Source organism: Anticarsia gemmatalis, chromosome 18 (genome assembly GCF_050436995.1).
Source record: "Anticarsia gemmatalis isolate Benzon Research Colony breed Stoneville strain chromosome 18, ilAntGemm2 primary, whole genome shotgun sequence".
Taxonomy (NCBI): domain Eukaryota; kingdom Metazoa; phylum Arthropoda; class Insecta; order Lepidoptera; family Erebidae; genus Anticarsia; species Anticarsia gemmatalis.
The window spans coordinates 2,510,030-2,529,096 of NC_134762.1; the positions used below are offsets into that span (position 1 = coordinate 2,510,030).

At 36.5% G+C, this 19,067-nt stretch overlaps 1 protein-coding gene across 2 annotated transcripts in view; it reads left to right on the plus strand.

Annotated features, from left to right (window-relative positions):
• The window catches only part of LOC142980720 (myotubularin-related protein 13-like), a 56,897-nt gene that overhangs the window by 22,711 nt on the left and 15,119 nt on the right, over nucleotides 1-19,067 (plus strand). For both annotated transcript variants that reach the window (XM_076126278.1, XM_076126279.1), the window contains exon 3: nucleotides 2,949-3,104. In XM_076126278.1, coding sequence (XP_075982393.1) covers nucleotides 2,949-3,104 — 156 coding nt within the window. The remainder of the gene's footprint in view (nucleotides 1-2,948; nucleotides 3,105-19,067) is intronic.

Consider the following 19,067-nt stretch of genomic DNA (forward strand, 5'->3'; position numbering starts at 1 on the left):
TGGTTCTCATATCATAATGCTAAGCTAGAAATGCTTAGACATTTTTAAAAAGAAAAACATAAGTTGTCTAATAAATAAACGTTCCAAAAACTATCGTATCGACGCCTTTCTAAAGTAACCTATTGAATTCTATTGGAAGTTATCGTCAGTTAATACTATAATGATCCAGTCCGTTTGATTAAACACATTTTGAAAATAACAATGTGTTAACTATGATACTAGGAAACAATCAGTTTATCGCGGGGTTTACACACATTGTTATCATGGACAAAGTGCACTCCGATTTGAAACTATTGTCATTAGTTATACAAATAGATTATGTTTTATTAGTTAAGGAGCCTGTTTAACAAATTGTACATAGTTGTTACATAAATAATGAATAATTTGAAACCAAGTAGATAGGTATTGTTTTTGTACAACATCCTGTTTTTATTGATTTAAGTAGAGCACTCAATCTTCGGCACTCATTGTATTGGTCTGTTTTTCTCTTAAATATTCACTAAGTCGTGGTAACAGCTTCTATGTGCATTTTAAGGAATATGAACCTGCCTGTGATACTAAAAAATAAGAAATAGCCCTAAAATTAGAGAATATTGTACCGCTAGTGTTTTTGATTTGCTGCTTTGAAAAGTAATCGTATGAGTAATCAATTTATCACGACCTATGTGTCATTTTCATTAATATGTACGCGTGACCGAAACTTGAGATAAGCAATGCACTAATGTAATAAATTCATTGAAAATACTTTATAATTTAACAATATAACCGATAGTCGCTTTAAGGCACAGTTTCTTTAAAACTAAACTAATGAGTTCTCAGAAAAAATCAGGTGCAAACTTCGAACTAGAGACCTTTACGCAGCACTATATGTACTTACTTAACTTAAAGTTCATTTGATTTAAACGAGTGTTCACTATAAAGTAGCGCAAGGCCAGTGTTTGATACGCGTTGACTGTTGCTTTGATACCGACAGTTAAAGGACTTGGGTCTGATACGAGTACAGCCTATTGGAATACAAGGCTGCACTTACACTAGTAATAGGTAGGCGGACAGGCTAGATTGACATCGCCGACTGTTATGTAGAAAGGGTTAGCCAGAGGTAGAAGTTTTGTCGATTAATTTATTATTAGTTCCTATTTTCTTGAGACTGTCCCAAGCTTCAGACTGCTCTGGAGGTTGTTTCAGTAAGAATTAAAATCTCAGTATCATTGATTTGACTCGGAAATAAAACCCGGATCGTCTTGAATGTAGTCCCATAAGATACAGGCAGGCAAAAGAACTTGCTAGGTAGTTTGATTTCAAAACAATATCTTGAATAAATTGTTCGGCTCAAGTGTGAATTCAGATTTTCCTATTGTGAAAGTACCTGGCAATGTTTCAAAATTGAATTTTCATAAGCGCTGTTGAGCTTTGAATACTCCCAGACAGATAGACTTCACAAGAGTTCTTATAAAAGTGGTTTCATTCGATTCTCTCTAATCTACTTACAAATAATAATATGTCGTGAATAGAACTACCGATTCCATGCCATTTATGATTAACTATTTTTCCGAGCGCGGTTTTACCCGCGTGGAATTTCCAAAAATCCTCTCTTAGTGCTCTTCTGTCCTACACTCTTCAAGGAACATACATGCCAAAATTCTTGCGTTCTGTAGTTTCGGTTGTTCGTTGTCTGTCAGTCACTCAGTGCCGAAAGAATTTTATATATATAGATATATAGTGAACTAAAGTTATGGAGTATTGCAAAATGTCAACCTGCAACTGAGTACAACGAAATGATGTCAAACGTGCTCACCCAGTATTGTAAACTTATTCGGCTTCACACGATTCTACAAATAGCCGGTTCGATGTACAACCGTATTGATTAAACAAACATGGTTAATCGGAAACGATTACAACGCTGGCACGTCTCCGCGATTACATAAAGACATTAGTTCAGAGAATACCAAGAGTTACTTACTATAGTTTATTGCGAATAGGTACCGTTATCGACTGTAGTACGGAAATACGCCTATAAGATTGAACGTTCGTTGACCTTTGCGGTAGACGAAGGACGATAAATAATTGTTATTTGAGAACTGTTATGATACAATTCATGTTAATAAAGAAGGCATTACTAAAGTATTGAACGGCAGGATATAGTGGAAAGAAGGTATGTAATGAAACTCCTAGAGTACCAGATCTGGTTTTAAATGTAATGCAAGGTTCACTTACTAGAATATACTTCGCCCCGCTCAGCATATTCCTCTAGTTTTAATATTGATTGAAGTACGAAATTATCATGCAAATCAGTGACTTGGCAGTGAAAATTACGAGTATTTTTCCTTTCGGTTATTGTATTAATATTGTTGGTAGTCGATATTTTCTATAGTTTTAATAACGAAAGTATAATACCCTATGGTATGGGAAGAAGGTGGTCGGGCGTCCCGGCAATAACTTGAGGTAGGAACAGGCATTTGAGTGGAAGGACCCAAACTACTTCAATAAGTGTAGGGTCTCGGATGAACGGGGTCACGTCTGAAATATTGATACTTTAACGATACTTGTCTCTGAAAGGTCACGAGGGTGGAGGCTATTAGATATTATGTATTACAGTTAAGTTTTGATCTTTTAAAAAGCTTGATATGGTACGAGTTGCTGTTAGAATACGTAAAGAACATATTAGAGGAACGCTGAATGATTGATTTTCCCAGTACCTAACTGACAGTTAAATACTCTTCATCCATTTGTCTGATTAAGTTTTTTTTAACCCGTTACTGTCCACTGTTGGGCAAGGGTCTCCACCCAAACGACAGAGGAGTTAAGCCTTGAGTCCACCACGGTGGCCAAGTGCATGTTGGGGATTGGTAACTTATTAAGTTACACAAATATTTTTCTGCTTCACTCTTTTAAAAAGGTTTTTCATTGCTATCTTTATCAGAATATTAACCATAGAATTTGTTCCCCAGTTCTGCCAGCCGCAAGGATGGGCGCTATCGACAGAGCGCACGGAGCCGCGGTTCTACGTGTCCGTGCTGACGGACGTGGACGCCAACAGACACTATTGCGCGTGTCTCTGCTTCAACGAGACTGTCGCCATCACGCCCACCAAGCCGGCCGACGAGGTGAGTCTACTTCTTTAGCACTAACTAAAAGATGTGAAGACCAATGCATAAATCAGTACTTCAAACTTATAACCAGCTATGACTTCTTCCTGGTGTCACTTATTGTTCTAGTGAAAACAACATACGACAGATGACAAACTGTATTTGACCTGAGCTTTTGCATGTTACTGGTTAGATTTTCTTTGAAATACTAATTACCTAGCTATTTTTTTTACGTTAGGTAAACGAATAAATACCCGTAATATCCTAGTCGCAAATTGTCGCAAAGTATTATGTTGCCTAAGATTTATTGGACAAATAATTGGTTTGAGAGAGATTGAATGAAAAACTAGTTTCATTAATTTATCTTAAGCAAGTATCATTGTCTGAAAGTAGTGCACAGTAGTTGCCCAGCATTAAGGCTATTAGACTATTACTATGATTTACAAGCTACTTATCCCTTACCAATGTAATTGGCATTGACCCAATCTGAGCGCACAACCTACGTTAATATCGCGGTATCTGAACTATCTGACCGACCGAGTGACATTGCTCCACGCCAACGCCGAGCGTTTCCGCTTCGACGCTGACTCGAATGTTGCGATATCATTTCCATCATGTGTTGATGTCTGAAAACATGTGGTAGGGGTAAAAATAGATATTAGTCCTGATAAGGCTCTGAACGATTATGAAAGGAATTGTATGATTTTGCCAACTTTACCTTTATAAAAATTATTTTTGACTACTCTTCATGTAAACATAGGTATATTTTGGGGTCTTTAATATATAAAAGGAACTATAAAAAGCAATGGTCACGAAAACATTTTTGGACGTATTGTTAGAAGAAATTGCATCAACTGTTTCCGAGGCAAACATAACTTTCGTTATAAATAAATTATGTATTGTTAGATTCAAGTAGGATTTCAAATACTTTTAAAAGCACCCATTCATTACACATAATTCGCTCCTTCAATGCAAAAGGGCCACAACTCAAAAAAAAATGAAAATCGTTTTATTGCAAAAATGACACCTGAACCGACTATATTTTATAGTAAAAAAAAACCCCCATCATTTTTGCTTATATTATGGCTGCACTGACTTACTGCCCTTTTTGCATTAGCTCACTTTGACAGGTAATGTCAGTGCAAAAGAGCCACTCTTTGAGTTGCGCCCGGAGATTCAACGCAAATGCTCGGCAGTTGCATGAAAAAGTGCCACAATCCAAAATATGTCTGTGTTGGGAGCAAAATTTCAAGTTAATGTGATTATATTTTACAATACAAAACTGCCATATTTTGGAAAACGTCCTTTTTACATTCTAACTATAGTATTAATTGTTACCATATTTTGTAATGCAAAAGTGTCATATTTCTGAAAACGACTGTTTTGCATTCAAACACTAGTATTTGTTATTATATTTTGTAATATAACAGTAGCATATTTTGAAATACGTCCCTTTTGCATTAAATTGTTGTGGAATAAATAATCATTTTTAGCGTGCTAGAATGGGAAGGCCAGAAATATGACCGTTTGGTATGATAATAATTTTAGTTTTCGTTACAATTTTAAAAACAAAATAATACATTTTGATGCAGGCAAAGTAAAGAGGCACCCTTTCTTTTCAAATTCCTCTTTCAGGGGCAAGATCCGACCAGTCCTTTTCAAATGCGTCTAGGTCATCCCACCATCTCCATTTAAGTCTCCCGCGTCTGCTATGACCATCTTCTGGCATCCAGTTGGTAGATATGCGGGTCCACCTTTCTGAATGCATATGGATAACGTGGCCGGCTCAGTTCCATTTCAGCCAGGCGGTCTTCTCCCTTACATCGGCTATGCGAGTTTGGGAACGCAGTATATAATTTCGGACGTGATCTGTTCTTTTGATGCATAATATACTATGCTCCATCGCTCTCTGGCTCTTTCTGGTTTTCCGTAAGGGACCATGTTTGGGCAGCGTAGGTAAGGACGGGTAGTAGGTATAAACATGTCGACGAGCTTTCACTTCAGTGACAGTGGAAGGTTACCCTTCATTAGCTCTTTCCTGAACCAGGATCTCTTTCAGGCACTTGTGACACGTTTGTCCAACTCTTTGTCCCGTCGGTTGTTAAAAGAGGTTATCTGCCCCTAGCAAGCATACTCGTCGACATAGTCTATGACGTGCCCGTCTACCTCGACCCTACGTTTTGTGTTGTTGGTCATAACCTGGGTTTTTGTACGGTTCTTACTCAGTCCAATCTGAAGGTTTGCCGTGCTCAGATCTTTGAGCATTGATTCGAGTTCCGATGCCGAAAAAGAGAAGAGGACTATGTCATCTACAAAACAATGGTTTGTTAACTGTTTACCACTTACAACTATGCTTTTGATTGCCATAACACCGCCAGGCTCCTGAAAATTTATCTGAGGGTGCTGGTAAATAATTTGGGAGATAGCGGGTCTCCCTGTTTCACGCTTCTTTGGATTTGGAATGATATTGTTGTCTATTGCTTTGATGAGTATGATGTATGAAGGTTCGATTCTACATAGTATCTTTAAGTAGGACTTGGATGGAGTGTGAATGAGTAATGTTGTCAAAAGCTTTGGAATAATCCTCGAATGCTAAATATAAAGGCTTATAAAACTCAAAAACCTTTTCTATTATCTTATTTCTTTAATACTCCTGCTGCACTCAGTCTACTCGTCACGTTACCCATTGATTGATGATGATGATTGATGTTTAATTTTACTAAATAATGAAAGTTACGCACAAAGTTGATCTCAATAATTTTACTTATTTAATAAAAAGTTAAGATTTTTTCATTTAGATTGTTTAATACAATGTTTTCCTGGTCTATTCAGTTTGTTTTACTAAGTAATTATTATTAAACTTTTTGATACGGTTTTTTTACCAAAAAAGTACAATTAACCATTTTTATTTGTAAAACTGTGTTTAATTTTTGACATACTTCTGATAATATTGGTTCAAATTTTGAATGCAAAAGGGACTTATATGCTTTTTTCTCTTAATAGGTAACAGCTATTACAAAGTTTATTTTGTGGAATGATAGAGCTAAAAAATACGCATCTAATGATATATAAACATCTTATATTTAATAAATAAATATATGAAATGTTATAAAAAAACAGTTTCAAAAATTTGTCCTGTAAAATTTATAGATTTCGATTTGTGGCCCTTTTGTATTCAAGGAGCGATATGAGCTACTAACTTTACTTTTTCCTATCTGTGATTCTTACAATCTTAATGATGTTAGTAAAGTTTTTTCCCTACGTCTCAAAGACTACTAGTTTACCCTCCCCAGTTAGACGAGCACACAATTTATAGGTTTGCTTTCTTTGAACACACTCACTGTTTATTTTTATGGTACGTTTCCGGCGTTTGTGTTGCTCTGTTTGAAGCCGTAACTTATATACTGACAGTTTAACAGCTTTGCGGTTTTGTTAACTACTGTTACGTACTGGCTAGTTAGTGGAGGTCTTGATTAAGATTTTATGTTGAAGAGGATTTGTTACGCTGTTTTAATTGGCAATACTTTTTGTGAGTAGGCTTCTTATAGTAAGCCTATTTCCGGTGGTAATAACAGAAGGATTGTGATGTTTCTGGTACTAATTGAGATATGGAGTGCTGTAAGAAATTGTTTCTGAAAGATGTTGTTTTACATATTGCTTTAAACAAGCATATTATTATCATTTGTAGTTCATAGCCGAATGTGAATTGATAATACATACCTTAATTTGTTACTCTACATAAGGTATTTTCGCGGCTTGTAGCTAGTTTACGTTGAGTTGAGATCCTTATATTGGACCAGCTCAACTTCACACATTAATATAACAGCTTGAACCTCGTATAAAGAATCTCAAGAAAATTTTCACCATAAATTCATTACACCTAAGTAGTAAACATAGACATAACATAGTGGACTCAAGGCCTAACCCCTCCCTCATTACGGGAGGCGACCCTTGCCCAGCAGTGGGACATTAATGGGTTAAATTTGAAATTTGAAGTAAACATATAAAGCAGTATGCGGCGACAAGTGCGAAGTACGCGGGGTGTCGTGTTACTCAGAGGTTGCGGTTAACCAAACAGCTATGCGATGTTTCTGCTTTGTACCTTAACTGCGTCTCTCTTACACCCTACATGAGCACAAGGAAGTTGTTATACATTTTCTTTGCTACTTTCGCGATTGCAGTTTAGTAAAATGTTGTATTATTGAAATAATTTATGCTGCACCCTTCAATGCAAGGAAACTTGAAGTCTATATTATCATCATCCCACTGCATGAAGGATAAGCAAAATTAGGTAGAGACTAAAGAACGCCACGTATTAGGAGCTCTGCAAGCTTTTTATGCATTATCTACATTTATGAATTCTGTCATATTTTAGCAGCAGGTTTGATATGACAGCTGTGATATGACAGTCAGATTAGGATTATTTTTGAATCCCAATTATCCTAGTCCGTCCACTATATAAAAAAGCCCCGCGCAGGACCTGAGCATTTCTTCAGCGCCCATCTTTCAGCATTTTAAACTATTTCTATAGTTTAGGTGTTAAAAATCTGCATTCAGAGAATATCTATACTAATATTATAAAGCTGAAGAGTTTGTTTGTTTATTTGATTGTTTGTTTGTTTGTTTGAACGCGCTAATCTCAGGAACTACTTGAAAAATTCTTTCAGTGTTAGATAGTCCATTTATCGAGGAAGGCTATAGGCTATATTTCATCACGCTACGACCAATAGGAGTGAAGTAGCAACGAAAAATGTTACAAAAATGGGGAAAATTTTTGACCCATTCTCTCTTATGTGACGCAAGCGAAGTTGCGCGGGTCGGCTAGTATATTATATTCTCCTATATTCCAAAGTTGTAATAAATCTAGACATTTCAAGCTTACATTAACAGCAAATATAATAACTCAAGATACTGTCTACTTCGTTAGCAGCTTGTTAGAACAGGTTAACGAACAGGTGCAGTCGTTCCAATTCAACACCGTGGTCCGTGGGTTGTTGGATTAGGTCATTCGTTACATTTATTACCATTACCCACTATTACTTGGAAATAATGGCAACAAACTTCAACGGAATGCTTGTCACTGTGTAGTGGAATTGAATGATAGTTTGTCCAGACTATTAGTAACTATTACTGTCAGTGATAACATTATCGAGTGGTGTACTTTTAAAGAGTTTGATTAATGAAACTTTTCATCCTTGACGGTTCAATAGTACATAGTTTTTATTTAGTAATCTATCTTGCCCTATTTTTTAAGCTTACTCTTAGTGGCCCAAGTCAGTGCTCACGTATCAGGTAATTCAATTTAGGCACAATATTCGTTTTTTTTTATGGAGTTTCTTTGACTTCATCATTTCTATGCTTAGACCAGTTTTCAGTCTTACTTCCACTTTAACAAAATATCAGCATTTACTCATATTTCACATGTCTATATTGTGAATACAATCATGAACTCATTAGCGCATAGTAGATGAGTTTTTCCACTAGATAGTCACACCAGTATGACTAACACAATATTTTAAGCGTAACGCGTGTTTATTTAATTACATTAAAATAACCAAAGTAAAAAACGTGACACTGTATTCAAAACTTAATTGTCTTACGCAACGAACAAAATAATTGTTAAAAAAAATTCGTTGTACAAGAATCCGCCAATAATCTTACTCATCACGATAACGACCCTAATTGCTTTCGTGTGTTGTGTATAGAAATATCGACCTTGGGTGTGTAGGAATAAAGGGTGGATTTAAGTGTATGATCGTTAATGACAGCGGAGTGGATCGCATTCTCGTCACGGCGAGCAATCTGTTGGCAAATGGGCCTGATGGCATCGTGAGTCACCTTTATGTTGGTACCTGTTCGTCTGCGTTTGTGCATGATATGGAGATATTTATGCCGTAATGCGGTTACAAGTTTGGTTGCTTTCTTCCCTATCCTTAAGGAACGTTCTGGCAGTTGCGTGATCGATAAAAAAATAACAGCTGTGTTTTTCTTTGTATTGTTACTGTCTAAACATTTCGAGAAGTGAGTACCTGATCATGCGATAGTTTTCGTTGTGATTGAGTTGTAAGTTTGTATTATTAGCAATGACACAGAATCGAAGTAGCTTATCGAGATGCTATCAATTATTTCTACTATTGAGTTACAGTTTTAGTTTCCAGTATTAACAGCCAAGCGTACACTGTCTTACTCCCATTATCACTCCCGTCTTCGAAAGCCAGCTAAAGCCATACGATCCTATTTTATCTGATTACTTATTTGATGGTAAACTTTGTCTCTACATAAATCTTTGTGACAGTTTTTTTACGATCGACGGCATTGCCCGTATTGCTTCCTTATTAGATAGTAAAAAGTCAAAGGTCCAATATGTAAGCATGTGATGATTTTGCGATGCCATTTCCGAAGTTGAAATTGCATTTCTGATGAATAAATATCAGTTGTTTACAATTGAGAAGGTTTCTTTTTAACCTTTGAAACAATAAGGGGTGCTTTATATCCTTCCTCAAAGGTTTGTTCAATTTTGTTGTTAATCTTTAAACGGAAGTAAGGTTTTGGTTTGTGGTTTAAGATGTTTAAGGGTGAAGGGTGCTTTGAAAAGCTTGCCGGTCTCGGGTATTGGGGTGACTTTAGGGGTAGCTTGAGATTTCTCAAAAGATGTTTAGACAGAATAGTAGTGTCATTTTGAAAATTGTTCTGCCTGTGAAAATAAAACAGGAAGAGAATGGTAGTGTAAGGGGTTGAGTACAATAGAACCTGGTAACCCTGGGTTAAAAGTCGTGTTAGTTTGCGTGAACACGTCCAGTCATACATGTTTATAATTGAACTTTATTAAACAGTGACGTTATTAAGTGGCAATTCGTTCTGCAAGTCAAAACGTTGCACTCAATTGTGATTGGTCAATTCGCTGCGTGACTAATGTTCCGCAAAGTATGACAAAAAATACCTTATTTGTTTCAGCAAATATGTACATTTTGTTGATCATCCAACTTTTTGTTTCTCGGCCAAAAAATGTACGGATATCATTGAAAGAATCATTCAGTCTAGTACAAAACTTGGTGGCTACGAAATATAGCTATAATAATCTCTGAAACTTGGTGGCTACGAAATATAGCTATAATATGTCTTGAAAATACGGCTGCTCTATGCAATACTTTGCTTATACTCCGAAAATACGCATACTACGGCTTCCAACTTTCGAGAAATTGCTAAGCCGAAATTCTAGCGATGCACTGCTTGAATTTAGGCTTAGCCATTTTTCGTCTCGTATCTCTTTCCTTTGAAACAACTTCTGCAGACAGACGAATTGTTTACTCAAACAAAACAAAGTGTTTTTGTTTTAGTGCACTCACTCAAAACTCCACACATGTTTCGTTTTCCATGTAAACATTTTTTTTGTCACTAGCTGTCGTTTTGCCTACGTACCTTCTTAGTAACGGAAGTAAACAGGTACCTTACCCTCCTCAAATGTTTACAGAACGCGTGGGGGATCAGGTGATTTGAATTTTCTGACTTATTTTGACAAGATTCGTGCACAGTTGAGATAACTCGCTGTGACAGCGAAGTTGTTTGTTGCGATTAAGATTGCGGACTTAAAGCCGCGGAATGGTATAGCGATTTTACGATATAAGTAGCTTATTTATAGATCGTGAAATTAAATGACATAATGAGTGTTGGGATTAGCTTTTGGGGCGTGGGAGCTTAGCATTTAATTGATAAAATGAAGATTGAAAGCTGAATACAACAGAAATATCCGAAAAGTAAACCTGTGTTTTAATTATTTGATTGGAAGATGGTATCAAACTCGATTGAATGTCATAAGTAGCTATATAATAAATGTAACCCATTACTGTCCCACTGCTGGGCAAGGGTCTCCTCCCGTAATGAGGGAGGGGTTAGGCCTTGAGTCCACCACGCTGGCCAAGTGCGGGTTGGGGACTTTGCATGCCCTCAATAAATGTATTAAACAAATTTTAGGCATGCAAGGTTTCCTCACGATGTTTTCCTTCACCGTTGGAGCATGTGATAATTATTTCTAATACTTAGCAGGCACTTACTAGTACTTACTAGGCAGTGATAGCCGAGTGGTATAAGTTGACACCTCCCACGCCAGTGGTCGCAGGTTCGAATCCGAGGCAACACACCAATGACTTTTCGAAGTTATGTGTGTATTAGTAGCTATACTCTTTTTTATTTTTCTTGCATCCCTTTTATTGATTTTATACATGATAAACTTGAGCATTACAGCGTAGAATATCCTGTAAGCCTTACTAGACAGGACACGTAAACTGATGAACACTTAATCGACTGTAATGAAATAGCAGTGACTCAGATGAGAAAAAGAGCGCAACGGTATTTCGTACCTTTATTGTTCGATGTACCTATTAGATGTTGTAATGTGTATGAGTAAGAGAATAGCTAGTAGCGGACATTGCTCTCCTGGGTTTCGGAACCAAAAAATTCTATGTTCTTCATCTTTTTATATCACTGATTAAAAATAATACTGTTATCAGTTGTACTCGTTATTTACTAAAGCTTTGCTCGTGAATCATTCTGCCTATCTCTCGTGTGTAAGTTCGTTCAGTAGTAGGTACTTGTGTTTATTTGGTGGAACTTGTTTTAATATGTAATGAATTTATTTTGTAGTGATATATTGGGGTAGACAATTACCAAAGTATTGTATAAGCAAGAATACCCGCTATAAGCCCCACTAAGCTAGTATCTCATGGCCTTAAATATATTCAAAATGGGTCAAAGTTTGTGCAGTCAAGTCAAACTTTTGACGGAAAGCAAATACCTCCTGAATTTACGTAGGGAACGAACTTGTAATTTGGCAGCAAAAGTTTGGAAGAATATTTCGCCACCTTTGGATTGGGTCAAATATGATTATGAATTAGCCATCAAAATAGATTGAATTTGACAGAGTGGAAGTAGCAAAATATGCATAATTTATTTTAGTACTGTATTTTTATTATTGCAGTTAAAGTTATGGGGATTTCTTATCTTTAGCGAATTTCAGAATTTTAATTTCAGTCATCAAATAATTTATTGGTGTCAAACGTTGACGGTATTAACTTTCGGTACCGAAATACCTTTTTTAGAAAAATTACTTTTTATTAATTACAATGACTATTATTTAGCTATTATTCAATAGTTTAATGATTGATAGAAACAAAAGTGTTTAGATATGTTGTCTTGTTGTTAATTTATTTTTACCACAATATTTTTACTTTGTAAAGTTGCTGTCCGATTAACTGAAAGTGTTTATATACAATATCAACTCACGCCCTTATTTCCATGATTTATTACCATCCAATCATTCTCCACGATCAAAGATGGTAGCTATCTAGTTCACACTATCGAGAATACATTTTATAGTGAAACACCCGCTCGCTCATCCGCTGCTACTGCTCGTAAAACTATACTATAAATAATACCCTACTGCGGAAACCATTCACTCATATAGTTATTAATAACTTGATAAAAAATTACATTAAATATGTTTTAGGAAAGGATATTGTATGTACAAATAAGAGGACTCGATGCCCTTTGATTGTCTTCTTTTCTTTATAGCTTTACAATTTTGTGTTTTTCAAAATGAATACTTTTGTCATTATTGATTACTTATGTTAGAAAGTGTAAATTGTAAATTACAGGCATGTGCGTCAAATTAACGGGATAAATGGAATTGTGTCTTACTTATACCGGAAGTATGTTTTTTCGGAAATAATAGTTTTTGGCAGGCCTCGTATGTGTCTACCAAGTATAGATTAGAATAGAAAATAAATATAATTGTGTTTGTTTTCCAATCTTACGTATATGTATTGTTATGTGCCTGATAAAGTTAATTTACATAATACATACTAAAATTAACATTTGCTGCAACTAATCTGTTATTTTAATGGGTATGCCCATTATAAATTTACTCGAAGGATTTCCGTCTACCGATTCTGCTGATTAGTGATTTCCGTTAACATGTTAAATAAATTATGACCGGTGCGTAGTACTTTGAACTTACAAATAAATAGACTATAATATTACTATGTCTTTGATTACAACGTGTATCAAATCCAGGCTATTTGTCTGTACAAACAATTACTTAAATGATTACAAGTAGTAGCATGACAATCAACTACTGTCAAATGCAAAGAGACGAAAGGAAAGGCTTTTTTACCTGCCTTAAAATTGTACCACTCCGTGCTTTGTACAACATTTGGGCGTATTAGTTATGTAGATTACAAAATTAAAGGTAACTTATCGAAAAAATATCAAAGAAATGTTTCTTTCCTATTCCCCTTTTTTTACCAAGAATCTGCATAAGAACCACATTAGAATCGATCCAGTTGATAGTGATCGCTATTCCTGGACACCTTGCCTTACCTTTATGCCTCCACAGTCGTGTTTCCACTGTTTCTTATTACCGGTCACGCACGCCTGCATATGGTAGGTAGTAGGGAGATATTTTTTATCTACGTTGTGAAGGGCGGAAGGGAACAATCAAGTGAGGCAGGTGCGTGCCGTGTTGGGGAGACTTGGAAGTTACGAGTGGTGCTTGTAGATGTTTGAAAATAATAGTTTATTGGAAGAGAAGTTGATAGAAAGTAGCGATAGATGTGATTTCTGAAGGGTCACAAGCAAAGTAATCATAGAAAGACTGAATTGGTACAGTACCTAGTCTTACTAGATAAATTATATGCGAGCATAGGGTTGGTTTTCAGAAGAAAGGGTGTAACTTCTAGGGTTTGACATACTTGAAAAATTCTACTCCTTTTTGTGCACTTTTTCGTTGCCAAACTTAAACTGAAGTCAATTCAACGAAATCCTCTGAAGTTTACGCAATCCGAATTATTTATACCATATTTAAATTTAAACAATAAATCAGCATACCCTAGTTTTACTTATAAATAAAAACCAAAAAAAATCCGGTCATATTTCACGTTGTATTGAATATTCTTGATATTTGTTCAGATAAACGCGTTCTACCCTCAAAATGTCGTAGTAACGGTGGTATTACGTGACTAGTCCGGAATACTGATTCACTTGTACCTACAGAAGTACAAAACTCCTGAATGTAGTTTTCGTCAGGCTTAATTTGGTATTTGTATTCTGTTTGCCAGAAATTTCGTAGCGTGTTTCGTTTGCGAATTTCTCAGTTTCGTGTTGATGTTCTGAGGATTTTGGCTGACTGCTAGATATTACTTTTAATCTGTTAATTATGTTGCATTGTAAAAAGTGTAAGAAAAGCAATGTTTTTCAAAATTTTGCCATTGCTCCCTAACTGACCAATCTGATCAGCCAGTAATGTCAGCTTATTGAAGGGTATTTAACATTTAAGAATGGATTCACTTTGTCTCATGACATTGATTTCTTTCTATTTTTCTAACTTCCTCCGGCCTCCCAGATTTTCCTTTAGCTTTAACAATGTTGTTCAGTACTTTAGGCACAGTTATACACAAACGATTGGAGTCTGTATCACAAACTTAATGTCTCGCACACCAAATTTTAAATTAAACACTTCTGTAATACCAATCATAGCGTTCCATCAACGTAATAACAACAACACACTAACCGCATAATACTATATAATAAAAGATTACATAATGACGTCACACATTTACATAGCACGGTACACGCGACGGCGGAGATACGCGCCGCACCCCAGTCCCCACTGCATCAGACGTGTATTTACATAAACTACGGCCGAGTGCCCACGGTGCTCAACCACCAGCGAATTGTGAAATAAAAACGTCAACGCGTATTTGTGACAGTTGAGCACTTTGACACGTGAAAATTTGCCATTCAGTACTCTATTCCAGTCGGAATGTTACTCGTAGTATTGCGAGAACAGATGATTGACATTTTATTCATAAACAGTTTCTTATTAATACTAATGTAAGAAGGACTCGTGAAGTAACAATAGTTGCGCAGTTAAGTTACGCTTGTCGAGGTTAGCCTTTGGATGGGTATCCTTATTAACAGACCGATTTCCTCCGTGTTTCGGAAGGCTCTTTGAATTATATCGGTCCCGGCTGTCATTTTCAAAGATCTTTGACATTCGTTACCTGTCTCACCGAGGGGTAACGTGTTATAACGCAGAGGGTTAGGACGAGAGGCTGACATTCAGTTGCATCCGGTGAGACTGGAAGAAAGGCTGAGCGATTAATATTAATATTTATATTACCCCTATTTTTACTGCGACAATCTCTAACGTAGGAAGGCGGCCTGAACAATTTTTTTAGTAAACCCCACGAAAAACGTTTTCAAATTCCAAACCATAACCTCTCACAGACTCAACAATGCCCTACATTTATCATCACAACCTCACGCCTTTCTCTCATTGTTATCAAAGGGTCCTAGTACTAACCCCTCCCTCATTCCGGGAGGAGACCCTTGCCCAGCAGTGGGACATTGATGGGTTATTATTTATTAACGAGCGTGAATGTGCGCGGGTGTAGTCCCGTCCGTTACGAGATTACGTCACTATAGACCTATTGGTAGTATATCGAATATCGATTATACATAATTGTGCTACAACAGGCGTTTTTATAATCGATATAAAACGGTATCGTTATTGTAATTTTATGGACGATACGGTATTAAAAGTGTATCGTTGTTCTTTTTACGTAGGTTAAAGTTTTGGCCCGAATATTTAAGCATTCTTTATCTGCAAAAATGACTAGTCATGCACTTGAAATGGTTGCCTTTTCTAATATTATGAACACGAAAAAGATGGATGCTAGAAATTACTGATTGGTTTTTAATTATGTTTGGCACCAATAATAGCGTTGGACGCGTATGGAGCCGAAGGGCAGAGGTTAGTTGCCTATTTTATTAAAACTCATGATCTATTTCAAATCGGTTAAATGTGTTGATCGTCGGAATTAGCTATGATCCGGAAATAAGGTCCATAATAGTGGCAACAAAAACACCCTGTAGCAACTGCTCCCATGAAACTTTGATAGCAACAAACCGTATCATTAGAACGCCCTACAAATACACATAAATAATACAATAGATTGCAAGATTCTTAGACGCACGGTATTAGCAGAAGGGAGGAAGCCACTCTCATTTATACCCTATGGTGAGTCTTCCCATGAGAGTTTGTTCTGAGTTATAGCTTGGTACGAAGCTCGGCTTTTACTGGCTAAAGTGTATGTAAACTGCAGTGTGCAGTACTCAGTTCCCTTGGGGATTATTCGGTCAGTGTAAGGAGGTGGATAATATGTTGTCTTTGAGAATTTGTTACGTGCTGATTTTCTTACAAGCATTTTCGTTATAGTAGAGTAAAAACAACAAATTGTAAAATCTAATGCAGCTTCAACGTGTAGAAATATGTTATTTTTTTATCAGTAGTGGTTAGTTATCGTAAAATTATGTCTATTGTTTTTATTTTTCATATAATGCGACTTACTCGTGCATATTTGATAACAGCTCGTTTGATAAGAATGCAGAGGAGTGAATGTAGCATTTTAGTTACTTTACATAAATGTACCAGATTTATAACATAATCTCGACGGCAAATCTTCGATTTGTGTAAATCTAAATCTAGACTTAATACTAAACAAATCTACACCACATCCGGAATAAGTTTATCGTCAGAATTCCCAATATGTGTATCGAATATATCGCGATAAACTCGTCTCGCCTATATCTGTACTGATATTAACGTGGTTTGAGGTCAACGTCCTTGCCTAAGACGGAATTGTTCGACGGGCGCACTGGACGCGGTATGTGGGTCGCATATTGTGGCCAAATGTGTACTGACTGTTATGATGAGAATTGCAGTGCAACGATGAAATAAGCCATGTAAATATTGTACTGTGCTGATAGATTGAAAGTGAGAATGATGGGCTACAAAGTTGTAGGACTCTTGAGAAAATGTGCTTGTACAGTGTAGAGCACAAATATGTTAAAGTCTGTAGTCCAAAATTTTGTTGTTTAAATATGTAAGATTGTTACATCTTTTAAACTTCTTTTTGAACTTATTTTAAGCCACTTTAATAAAAGGGGGTTGTAAATAAGACGCATTTAAAAAAAAAAATATGAATACAAATTATAAAGAATATGACTAGCAACAGTAAAGTTACATACGTACGGAGTACGGCGGTTTGATTACTTAAAATTAGTTTAGCGAACCCGATATTGACATAATTAATGTTATAGAACAACAGTGTTCTTTTCATTGAAAAAATGCTTTTTTTGACATGTATGTGCGTACCAAAAATCATCCCGAAAAGTGTCAAAGGCACCATGAACATTAGTAAATCACGCGTCAAATAACCTAGCATTAACCTACCTACTTTGCACAGAAACTTTCGCACAGTATGAATATTTAATCAGCGCAGACCATGCACGATGCAACGTGGTCGGAACAGCATAAGTAAATAATACATGATCGTGTTAATCTCCCCGTTATTTATCACTCTTGTCTGAGAGTAGATAGATACTATAGTTAGCTACCGTTACTAGAGTTAGCTGTAGGGTAGCGAGCAGGGTTGCTGTATTGATATTGGCAGGGTCAATGTCCTTGTGTATTGCCTAGGCGGTTGAGATTGCGTTAGATGACTCGAGCTTTTGACGGATGAAAGTAATATATGGTGTGAACGTTCAGATCACTTAAGTCTTTCTTTCACTGAGAATTTAGTAAAGCGCGGTGAGTAGACTTTTTTTTTACCCGTTACTGTCCCATTGCTGGGCAAGGGTCTCAGGGAACGAGTGAGGGGATTAACTACTCAAATTATATAAATCAAGGATACCTTTAGAGAAGAATTGTTTCAATATTTTACAAATCGTGTAATTACCGGCTGTGTAATTAACAGAATCGTCACATTATTATGTTTTTATTGTAAAGGAGCCTACACACCTCCACCTAGACCACACCCTCATATCACAAGATCAATTCATCTGTCATGCGTAGTAATTATGTCACACGGTCCCCAGTGACCGGCCGGAGTCGAACCCGCGTCACCTAGAGTGTGACGCCCTCTTAATTACACACGTTAATTGTTTCATAAAACTTTTGACATTTTGTACTAGTTAGTCGAATTTATTACTAGTTTCGTGTTTGTAGTTAAAGGGATATTAATTAGTTTTGTACTCATTAAAAGTCTGGAACACTTTCACTGTTAAACTACTGAGCTAATTTAGTCAATTTTGGAGTATGATAGCTTATGTTCCGTGGAGTGAAAGAAAGGAAGGCTTTCGGGTGTGAACCTTTAAGTACAAGCTAGTTAAGTTTTTGTCTCAACATTAAACAACATTATTAGGTTTATCGAAGAAAACAAAAGGTTTTCTATGGTATTTGTTATGACACGCAGTACCCTTAGACTTTTCTTATTTATATAATAGTAGAGTTTGCTTTCGTGCGAATTACGGTAAATAGCAATAGGCTTGGCACCTATTACTTGGGACAGATGTTGTAAATGGCGAATAGTGGGTGTATTATTTTCATATCGGCCCTCTGCCTACACCTTTGGGTATAAAAGGCGTGATTCGTTCGTTCGTCGTATGGTTAGTGGTCAACCTAGTGTCAAAGTTGTCGAAGCCGCCCGAGAGGCCTTTGACATGGCTTAACGACTATTATCTTAGAAGATAACAGCCGGGACCGACTTTTTACGTGCCCTCCGAAGCACGGAGACGCCTATCTCAAATACCACTATGCGGTCACCCATCTATGAAATGACCGCGCTGAGGATTGCTTAACCCACATCGTTTACCAACCGGTGAGCGCAACTGGCTATGGGCGCTTCAAAGGCGTGCTTATTACCGTAAGACAAGTGACTTGTATGTTGTCGTTTAAATTTATGGTTGCTAAGTGAGATATCTTGTATAAAGATATCAAGTTTTAAACGATTAATCAACTCTACGAATAAATTAAGATACCCTAATCTTATCGGTCACATTTTTTCAGTTCATGTATTATTGACATTACGAATGAGAATTCAGTTAGGCGAGATTAGAATAGGCACTAAAAGATCTACCTATATC